Source organism: Lepisosteus platostomus, chromosome 1 (genome assembly GCF_059453375.1).
Source record: "Lepisosteus platostomus isolate fLepPlt1 chromosome 1, fLepPlt1.hap1, whole genome shotgun sequence".
NCBI lineage: Eukaryota > Metazoa > Chordata > Actinopteri > Semionotiformes > Lepisosteidae > Lepisosteus > Lepisosteus platostomus.
The window spans coordinates 40,399,113-40,411,104 of NC_142611.1; the positions used below are offsets into that span (position 1 = coordinate 40,399,113).

Here is an 11,992-nt window from a genome sequence, read left to right on the forward strand (position 1 = left end):
CTGTCCATAATTTATCTGAGAAAACTACTGCATATACATCCTGTCATACCTTCACATACTGTATACATGTCATACTTTCACTTCAGCCTTTTCTATTATTACTGTGAGAAGAAGCAGAAAAACTAGGTGTAAATATTCACTGTTTTCTTTGATAAAATTTACTCCTGCAAGAACATGGAATACAGTATATAGGGGATGTGAAATAAACCACAAAATATAGTCGACTTATCGTCCAATATCAATGGCTATTCGTATCATGTATTAATCATATCTCAGTAGCTTCATATTTTTTTGTGCTACATCTCAGGTACCAGCTGGGATTTCAAGTTCTGAATGCCAAACTTTAAGATCTATCCTGCATTAAAAAAGAGATATATACATATCATATCAACTTTTAGTTTTTATTAGTACCAAAACACAAATAGCAAATTTAGTAACATAAATATATCTTCTCTGAAAGCACATGTCTTGGGGAAGTTACTGTATATTCTTCACACAGTATTATTGAAAAAGATTCAATACTGATTTAGAACAATAACAAATAATTTGTTAAAAAATGTTTTGCTTTTATATGTATGTTTTCCATTTATTTGGCTACTTTTTTTTCAGAACTTAAATGACTATAAATGGTACATTGGGGCTTGTGATCGATATGAAGCAGAAAATGCCTTGTATGCTACGCAAATGGTAAAATATTTTCACTTTTATTTTAAATTATTCATTTTTTCTGCTAATTTTAATCTATATCAATCTAGATTATGGTATAGTCAAAGTTATAGATAATGCCAAAACAGGATTAGCAAACACTTTGGAAACAGCAAATGGAAATCAAAATATTGAGAAAACATTTAACAGTGGGCACCTGGTAAGTGACAAGTGGTAAGTAGACAAGTGCAGAGTATTACATACAGGTAACAAAAAATATTAAGAAATACAAAATAGGAAGCACTGAGCTTGAAGTAACTACTTATGAAAGCACATAGGTGTTTATGTTGCAGGAGATTGGGAGTTTTAATTTGCTTTTACAATCAGAAATTGTGACAGTAATTGTGAAAGTGCTTCATGACTTTAAAGAACCAATCAAACACAATAATTTACAGTCTTAAATTAGATTATCACCTAATCTAATTATGCATTAGTCAACATAGTGAATGTCTTCACAAGTGTAAATATTCAATTTAAACCAACAACTGGATTCACTTCTGTACTCAAAGGTTCGTGTGATGGTGTGATGTGGTAAGTCGATACGACGGTTTCTTTAAAAAAACGGTGGAATGAGATCCTTGGATCAATTAGCAAGACAAGCTACAGTAGACAGACCAAATGGATTCCTCTCATTTGTTTTTTTTTTATACGTTTATGTTCTTTAAGTGTTTCAGCTTGTCATTTACTGAATGACCCATGAAACCCAACAAGATTTCAATTGCCTCCAGTGAATCCACATTCCCAACACAACTTGGTTGGTTGGCACACAGCCCATGGAATGAAATGCCTCAGGTTCCATACCCTACAATTATTAGAACAGAACAAACTAACAACCTTGTCAATGATTCACTGGTAATTCAATATAAACACATTTATAAAATCATTAGTTTAATAATATACAAACCAACAATGAGCTAGATGGTCCAAATATTCTCATGTGCTTTAAAGCTTTCTAATTTTCTTGTTCTTCTTACTGCTTTGAAGAAAATGTCTTACTCTGAACACATTCCACAGAAAACAACTTTAAGAATTTTCCAGTAGCACACTCTAAATACCATATAAACAAATTACATTTTTAAAACTCTGATCAAACTGTACGGGTCAAAACTCGGAACACATCCAGACCTTAACACACAGATTTAAAAAAAAGGTCCATATTATTACTGGGTTCCTCCAGTTTGTCACATGAAAAGTTTCACTTGAAACTTGAAATTGCATTCTACAATCAATTTGATACCTTTTGAAATTTGTCTAAGAATCTTTGACAAATACAGTAAAAAAAACAATGTTCCTTGAGCAGTGAACTGCAGTGGGTATGAGCTAATTATTTTTTTCACAAATAGTAATGTAGTTTCAGTATAATATAAGCTGAGGTTTCTTGTTATATTTTATATGTATTATTTTTTTATGTTTTAAATGTTATTCCTTGTTTTGTCTGAAACACACTTATAATGTAACACTTCATCATTCACAGGTGTTTCTTATTTGTGTTTCACATGGCAGCTGTGATTAGTATGCTAGTATTTGTGTGGAGCTATGTGCCATTGTAAAAACATGACAAAAAAACACAACCACAAGACAGTTGAGACAGTCTCCAGGTTACCCCAGAGTAACTGCAACTATATATATTTAAACATGTTGTAGTGATATGCGTGTTTTAATTTACTGAAATAATTCTTAATTGCATATTGCAAAAGTGCTTTAATAATTGTTAGGAACCAAACACAATTTAGTCTCAGACAGATGTTATGCAAGTTATTGATGCAACACCGAAACATACATACTGTAGCAAACCAACAAGAGTAACAACAACAAAAGTAATAGAATATAATTGAATTAGAATATATTTGTGAATTTATCTTCTATGATACAAATGGTTGATCATTCACTCAAGGATTACAAAGACAAAGATTAGTAACATCAGAGATAAAATATATTGCCTATAGTATGCTTTTGTTGACCTTTTTGGTATATCTGTCTCATATAGTTAATCACATTTATATACTGACGGAAAAAAGAAACGTATCACCTCCTCCTCTTCCACGCTCTAGCCCTCCTGTCTGAATGGAACAGGCTGAAGAGTGACTCATCCATGATGAGGACCTGATGCCACTGCTGACAAGTCCATCAAAGCCTCTGTCTGGCCCAAGCCAGGTGGTTGTGACATTTAGGAGGTGTGAGCAGAGGGCCTCAGACAGGTCACCTTGCTCTAAGGCCAGCAGCATGGAGCCTAACTGTTATGTCACTAATGAGGGCATTGTGTCTGCCAGCAGTTTCAGCAGCAGCGTGGGTGGCAGATCTGAAAAGATCTGTTAGACGGACCAGTTTGACATGTCGGTCCTGCTCTGGTGTAGTCACTCGAAGGCAAACTGATCTTGAATGGTCATCTGTCCTGACGGTCTGCTGAAACCTTCTCTGCAGTTGGGACACAGTGGAGCAACTTACCCCACAGTATCTGGCAACACTGGCACATGACATGCCTGCCTGCAGTATGCCAATGGCCCTCTCTTTTGCTTCTGATGACATTCTAGGCATTATGGAATGCACAGAAAGCTGACTAAGTGTAGCCTTTCCCTTCCAGTGACCTTATCTTTGAATTAAGGCCATTTTAAAGGTGACCAGGCATTTTCCACCTGGACCTCATTGGGTAAAAGTGCACCTAACAAGCTTTCGTGTGATTGGCAAGTTGCAGTGCCTCACTGCACAAGCTGTATTGCTGGTCAGAGGGCTTAAAACAAATTGACAACTTTTTGTGAAAGTAGATAAGCTATAACTATAACTATATAGTTATATATACTATAACTATAACTATAGTATTCTCATTCCAGAAAATGTTGCGTTTCTTTTTCCCCATACAGTACATCAGTACTGTATATATTCAAAAACAAGTAAATATGCATCCATTATCATGAACTAAACATTATCAAACTCATTTGAAATGATAGTTTAAGTTCGAGAATTGTTATATGAATCAAAAGATTTTACAGTCAAAGATCTGTTGGCCAAGCTTTTCTCGGTGAGTTTTGGACTTTCTGCTGAACACTGAGCTGGGCAGGGTTCTTGCCAAGATTCAATCTGTCAGCTGCTTGCTTTGTGCTGGAAATGTTCCAGTGGCATAGACAGAGGGGGAAGCTTTGCCTAGTGTTGCATAGGATAGCTCTTGAACAAATGTACAGATCTTGTGTCTGCTTGGGTCCAGTCACAAGTAAGATGCATAGGAAAGTCAGTTCACCCTGGCTATAGCTTATCACTGAATATACTTGGATAATCAGGATGTCGACAAAAAGACTCCAGCTGTATTTATTTCTATTGATCAGGTGAAAATAAGTCAGAACGAATGCCCTGGACAGAATTAACTGACTCTCTGTTGGCCTGGCATCCTAAAAAATGTTAAAAGTCCTGATTCAGAGTGCTTGCAGTCACATTGTTCAGGAAGTTAGATTACCAGGTTATATAGAGTGAAGAGTTAAGTAAACCCAAAAATGAGTTGTCCATTCCCATTTAAGCAGAAAATCACAGTTGGCAATTGGTCAGGATGTCATTAGATGAGTAGCTTCTTCATTGGTTAGTCATGTTGTGGGTGATGGACAGTAACCTGTGATAAATATACTGTAGCTTTACAGTAACCCTGTTTGTGATTTAGACTGATTAAAAGAGTGATCTCTTTTAGCTTCATTTTTATTACACAGAGGCCCAAGGTGCTTTGTCAAGGCCAATAGAAAGATTACTACATATCTTTAATAACACTTGATTCTTAAAGTAGAAATAAGTCTTTCTGCTACAGGGAAAATTCACATTATCAAAGATAACTTTAAATTTAAATTTAATTAGAAACAGCATATATGGTTGTTCTGTAATAAATTAATGTCTATAACAGAATTTTAATTAAAACTAAATTTAAATTAAATGAATGAATTTAAATTTAAACTTGTCCCGGCAAAAATTTAACAGCATAGTACAGTGGTGTTACTTTATTTGTGTCAGAGTTAGAATGCACCTTTTAGTCATATACTAAAGTATTTGAATATTTATTTTTAAACAGGATGGAGCATTCTTAGTTCGGGACTGTTCAAAGAACATTACTGATGAACCTTATGTCCTAGTGGTGTTTTACAGAAACAAAGTGTACAACATTAAAATCAGATATATAAGAGACAAACAAAGGTATGCTCTTGGAACAGGACTGTGGAGAAATGATGTAAGTATGAGTTTAAAAAATAAGTATTCATAATTAAGTAATATTGATTCATAATAATAATTTGTAATTTAGATAAACCTTTTAATGTTGTTAAGTAACACTTTATCTTGCTAGCCTACATATCATCTAAATATCAATTATCATAAAACAAGAATCTTTGACAATTTTACCAAGAATTTGTTTTTCTTTAGTCAGCATAGGAAGTTGATAAATCCCAAAAGGATTCACAAAAAATCCTTACTAGCATAATACATAAATTACTGGTTGGTGTGATTTATTCAACCCATGAATAACTTAAATCTTTATTCTCTTTTCTTTAGGTGTTTGATTCTGTAAGTGCCATCATTAAATTCCATTTGACATTTCCAATAGTCCTAATTGATGGTAAGGACAAAACTGGGTGTCAGAAGGAGATGTGCACATTGACATATCCACTGACAAAGGAGGACGTGAATTAAATATTATTGTCTGCATAATATAAGCTGCAAAACAGTGTTATCTGCTAAATGTAAAGTGTCTAACTGTAATGTCAATACATCAGTAGAAACAGAGAAAAACGTTAACTGTATAATAGGTTAAGAGAAATGCTTTATAGTGAGGCCTACTATATTAATTCTATTTAATTATTACGTTTATCCAAATATTTTGGATAGTTTTGTTTTTTATAAACAAGCCATACATCTTTGTATATCTTGTAACAAATGGATGAATATCAATTTATTAAAATCTGAATTGATTTGGGATAAAAGTGATCAGCTTATCACACACGCATGACACAAGTGTGTCTCCAGACATTACTTCTCTTATTAAGACACAATATTGATGGTTAAGAAAGAGATGCAAAATAATTTATTTATCTTTGTGACATGGGCATCATATATTGAAACTAACCATATGAACTAATTTTCATCTTGTACTTTTTTTCTAACATCTACTAATCATGTGTATAGAATTAACAATATCTTATCAACAGGACATATTATAAAGTATTAAAATGTGTTTTGCCCACTACAGAGTAGATTGTACAAATTAAAGAATGTTTACATGTTATCTAATATCATAATATTATTATATTACCATGCAATGGAAATTCCATGGAAATTCAAAAATATAATTACAATTGATATGTTTTCTGTATTCAAGGCTTTTGGTCTCATATCCATTGTACTATGTTAAGCTGTAATAAAATATATTTCTTTGTATTTAGTAATTTATAAATAGAAAGTAAACCTGAGTTTTTAAATATTGAAACTATCTATCCATCCATTCTTCCATTTCCTAAATGGCTAATCCAGTACAGAGTTTTATGGAAGCCAGAGCCTATACCAGCAATCAAAGTGCACAAGACAGGATGCCCCCTGGACAGGATGCCAGTCCAACTCAGAATACCATAACATATTAGATATTTTGTCATTTTTAACATTATAGAGAAAACAGCGTACACACAAACACCGTGGAACATTTGTCCACTGCTGAGCAGATAGACACAGACATGCATATACTCACACCAGGGCTGATTTTACAGAAGCCAATTAATATTATTAGTATGTTTTTAGACTGTGGGAGGAAAATTGAAGGACCTGGAGGAAACAGGGAGAAGAACACAGACAGCTCTCTGGAAATTGAACCCAGGGCCCTAGTACTGCAAGGGAGCAATGCTAACCACTGTGCCATCATGCTGCACTTGTGTTGAAAAATGAATAATGAAATGTAATTCACTGTACCATATTTTATTCATATTGGTATCCTATTAAAATAAATGGGGATTAATCTCACAAAATATAATGCTTTGTTTTTATGAGATAATTATGTTGAACTAAAGATAATTGAATTAAACTGGAAAAACTGAAAAATCTTCAGTTTTTATATCTACACAAGAGTGTTTCAGGGAATCAAACTTCTAATAAACTCACAGCTACAGAGAAATTAACCTTAACTGTTAACTGTTAATCTTTAACCAAATTGTGTAACCAGAATATCTATTTCACTATTAACGTAGAGAATAGATTCAGTATGTCATATGCATATGCAAACCATATAAATTCTGTTCTCCATAGAATTGTATTTTACTTCTTATTGACACAATTGTGTGAATGTCTTGATTGGGTGGCTGTGTTCATGTGAGTTCCACGGGTCTAGTTGTGTACACAGTGAAGCTCTCCAGTATTAAACTGTGATTCTAAACTAAAAAAATAAAGCCTCTGTTGTAGAATATTGGTTTTATCAATATATTAGTTTTGACTTCACCATGACTGTTTCAGCATGTAAAATATATGTTTATTTGGATTTAAATCTGGAAATTAGTATGATCTGTCAAAGATTTTCTGTCTTTTTTTTACACACTCCTTGACTGCATTAGCATTGATTAGCATTAGCCATATGTTTTGGGTCATTGTCATACTGCATGGTGAAGTATCAACCAATGATCATGGAGGTATTTTCTTCTACATAAAGTAAAATATTCCATTGTGTCAGTATTGTGTAAACTATGGATGTTGATAGCTTTAGCCCTGCACTCTGGGGTGCTAGTGATAGCACTAGCAGTTTAAGGATTGTCCTTGATTCAGTATAAAAATTGATAGTAATCTTAATACTAATGTGGTTGACTTAATGATTAAGCAGTGAGTTAGTTTAAGAACTATTACTTTGATCTTCATGCCTCTTGGCCCAAGGATAGCTATGTGATGGAGCAATATAGTACTGTTTCAAACAATTGCACAATAAGGCAAATTAGCTAACCCAACTAAAAGTAATATGTTCCCCTCTTCCTGTAACAATATTATTGCACATTATATTATAATACCTGACTAGTGTTTTGCAAAATAATTTATTATGGATGCGAAGACATTGATGCATGTAAAGACTACAGTAAAAAAGAATTACAATTATTTTTCTCTGAAACATTGTACTGTAGATTATCTTTTAATTCTGTTCTAATTTTCTGGTGTATTTACACTGGCATTTATAATTTGGATCAAACCTTAAAGAACAATATTTTTTAAACTGTTTTTAAAATAAAAAACATGTATTACATTAAAAATGTATTTGAATTATTTTAATTACATTTTCTGGGATGATTATTGCAATAGAAAATTAAAAGCTTGCCCAAACAATCCATTCAAACAAGTGACAATTTGGTTCAGTGGTAGAATTATTGCCTGCAAGCTACAAAAGACTAGCGCATTGCTTTCCAGCCAATGTGCTAGTTATATTTTTAAGAAATAAAGACTCTTTCTACAATATTTATATCAAATAAAAATAATATGTATATAGTGTATATAAGAAAATGTATATAGTATTTAATTTTTTATTAATTATATATAGTAATATTTATATGCAAATATGTAAATAATATTAATTATACATGAATGATCAAATGTGTGAATACTGAGAGTGACGGGTGTTACGTCCCAGTGTGTGTTCTGTGTGTTTTTTCTGTTATGTCCACACTGCTGACCCTTGATTGTTCTCCCTTCCCCATTGGCCAACCATCACACCACTGTTTCAATATGATGTCATCATCAATCAGCCTTCAGCCAATCAGAACACATTTTATTCACTATATAACATGGAGGCTTTCAGGAAGAAAAGGCCTTTCGTTTGACTTTGGTCCTGTTTGGTTTTGGTTATCTCTTCGCTCCGCTCCGCTCCGCTCCGCTCCTGGTTATTGCTTCGGCTTCGTTTGTTGGTTTGTTTTGCTTTGTGTGTGTGTGTGTATTTTCGTATAGCTTCGGCTTTGTTGTTTTGTTGGTTTTACGTTAGTTTCTTTGTACTTTGTTTGTTTGTGTGTTCATCCTTGTTTTGTCATTACCTTGCCCCAGTGTTACATGTTCAACTTTTGTGTTCTTTTGTACCCTGCTCCTGTTGATTACTCGTTTTCCCTTATTTGTATTCCTGGTTCACTTGTGTTTTTGTGTGAACTTTTGTATATAAGGTTAGTTTAGGTTGTTGGGTACACTTACACACTTAGTTGCTTTTGTATTAGTAAACTAGTTTAGTACGGGTGAGTGCCGTTTGTCTTGTTTGGTTTTGGGTAATCAGTGCAGGTTAGCTAGGGTGTTGAAGACGCCGAAGACCGTGTGTTTCGGGTTTTCTTTTGTAGTCAGATTAGCTTTCCCTCACTGTCCTAGCCAGCTCCATTTTGTTTGTTATTTTCTTTTCTTTGGCACCACTCTAGTTCCTTACCCTTATCATGCTTCCTAGTCCCTCACCAAAACCCCCCTGCTTCCAAAAGAATTATCCTAAATGTTACACCCCTTTTCCCCTAGACACTTGGGGTCGTAACAGCGGGAGTAAAACCTAGACCTTATGGTAAGATCAGATCAACAATTTCCAATTGTTTACTGCCACAATGGCTCAGTGGTAGAAAACTTGCCTTTTATGCAAAAGTGGGTTTGATCTCAACCAAAATACAAGTCGTACTTTTAATAAATTGCCTGTTGAGCATAATACTTTCTCTAATAATGTAATATTTTGTAAACTATATTCACATTTCTGTTAATTGTTTATATCAAAGTATTTCAAATATTAAAAATAAGTAATAACATGGATGAACGTCCAGACTGACAATCTTCAGGTTGCTTGAAAAGAGCAAGGGAATTTAAAAATGATCTTAAACAGAAATTGCAAGTTTTTTTTTATTTTTATACAATATTTAAATACTAATTTGAAAGCCACTGTCTATATTTTATACATTTTAAATTACATTTTAAAATGTACATTTAAATGTTTATGCATTTTTGCTGCCCCTTTTCTTCTTATTAGTTGATATTACCATTTGGTTTCATCAACGTTTTTAAACTGCTTTCTTGTGTAGAACCTATTTCAGCTTAACTTTTCTGTTTTGTCTGTGCATTGTCTCCTCACAGTGGAGAAACTAGTTGGGGACAGTGATTTTATTTTTACTTTGCTTCTTGTCTGACCATTTGAAGAACATTTGGAACCATTTTTTTATTTTCTTTGTAATACCACTTTGAAGAGTAATGGAAATTGAAACTTAAATGTAAATAAAATAATTGCTAAGTCAGCTAAAACAATTAAATTGAATGAAAAATGTTCATAATTTTAAATAAAAAATGTATTATCTAATAATAAAATCAAATTAATATGTATGCTATATGGATAATTTCACGCAACACAGCATATTAAATATTTACCTTACTTCATGATCGCGACTACAAGGTACTGGGGATGTATCAGATATTAAACTGAGGAAAAGGGCAGGTTAAGCTAATTTCAGCCCCTGCCCCCTGGACAGATTGAGAACGCAATTTGGAGGCATTAAACCATCCAATCTTTACAAAGGGTGCAGTGTTGCAGAGATGAGTGCATTTGCAAGATAATGCAAGGATATGAATTGCAGCAGTCACGAGTCCTGCTCCCACAGCAGGAAAAATATTTATTTTGATAAATCTCATAAGAGTAACAAGCTATGTCAAGTTTCACTCTCTTCTATAACAATCGTGACATTTCCAAAAAAAATAAGTATTCACTGTCACATTAAAAAAGTTTTCTTAAATCACTTTAAATTTAATACAAAACTTGGGAACCATCAATACATTCAATTTAAAAATCAAATAGTTATGTCATTAAAATAAGATAGGTGTGTAACTGCATTAGCATGCGTAGGCTGCAAAGGAACAAGTAATAGGTTTATTCTATGCTGAAAAGAGAAAAAACAAAATTTCAGCTGTGGAGCAGAACGTTTACACCAGTTGATTACTTCATTAACCAATGCATCAATCAAGCTCCCAAGACTCTTTCTATACCCAGTAAACACAGGTCTAACCTCACCCAAGGAGAAACTCAGGTGCTCCAATCTCTCTGCAATAAAGATGATTTTGTCATCAAGCCAGCTGACAAAGGAGGCGCTGTTGTGGTGTGGTGAAAGGACCTATATATTATTGAAGCCTCTGGACAACTAACCAACACTTCCACCTACCTTCCTCTAAATCAGGATCCTACCACTGACTACCAAAAGGAAGTGGTATCCATATCTCCCTTCTTATCAGCAGCAAGGAGCTCCCCCAGGAAGCGAACTGGTTCATCATAGAACATCCCCAGATATCCCAATTTTGCCTCCTCCTCAAAATCCACAAACCCGACACCCCTGGCCGCTCCATCGTCTCAGCATGCAACTTTCCCACTACTCACATCTCGGTCTTTCTTGACAGCCTTATGAGACCGTTGGTTGAAGGTCTTCCTTCCTATATCAAGGACACCAACCATGCCCTCCAACTTTTTAATGATTTCCATTTTCAGGGCCCAGAATGCTACATTTTCACCATGGACATCACATCTCTCTACACTGTCATTCCCCACAATGACCGTCTTACAGCCCTGAAGTACACCCTGGACAAACGCACAGTGCTTGATCCACCTACCCACACCCTTGTATGCCTTGCAGAATTGGTACTCACACTTAATGCTTTCTCTTTCAATAACCTTTTTTACCAACAAGTTAGTGGAGTCGCCATGGGCCCCAGAATGGGCCCCAGCTTTGCCAATATTATTGTTGGCTGGGTAGAAGAACGCTTCTTTGCTTCCTACACTGGCTTTGTCCTGGACCTCTACAAGGAATACATTGATGACTGTGTTGGTGCCGCCACATGCTCTAATGACTAGAGTGCTTTCTGCATCATTTCACCAACTTCCACCCATCTAAGCTGTAAACTCAAAGTATTACCCTGGTCCACTTTCTTTGTAACCGTCTTTGTAAATGAAAAGGCTTTATATTTTCATTGACAAAAAGTAACTCCACAGCACTTCGTTGATCCGATCACGTATTTGTTTCCAATCATACAAAGTAAGTTTTGAGAATCTCTGATTCACCGTGCCTTTCACATGCTCATAAACGATATTATTTAGGAACATAAACATATTATGTAAACTGTATATGGCTGGTATTGGTAGCTTAAAGAAAAAATACACACCAGTATTCCATTTCTCCCTAAACATTTTAAGCATCAAAGTCTTACATGTGGTTATTTTGGAAACGTTTTTACGTGCTCCTTCTGACCATATTCAATTTATATACTTTGTGAAAAGTGATCATTTTAACCTTTTCTGTGAATATGCTCGTTATCAGAG

At 34.3% G+C, this 11,992-nt stretch overlaps 1 protein-coding gene across 7 annotated transcripts in view; it reads left to right on the top strand.

Moving 5' to 3' along the window:
- clnk (cytokine-dependent hematopoietic cell linker) overlaps nucleotides 1–6,109 on the top strand; it is an 81,441-nt gene extending 75,332 nt beyond the window's left edge. For all 7 annotated transcript variants that reach the window (XM_088628481.1, XM_088628498.1, XM_088628490.1 and 4 more), the window contains 3 exons: nucleotides 610–687; nucleotides 4,748–4,903; nucleotides 5,224–6,109. In XM_088628481.1, the coding sequence (XP_088484607.1) occupies nucleotides 610–687; nucleotides 4,748–4,903; nucleotides 5,224–5,361 (372 nt within the window). In that variant the 3' untranslated portion in view covers nucleotides 5,362–6,109. The remainder of the gene's footprint in view (nucleotides 1–609; nucleotides 688–4,747; nucleotides 4,904–5,223) is intronic.
- The last annotated feature ends 5,883 nt before the right edge of the window (nucleotides 6,110–11,992 follow it).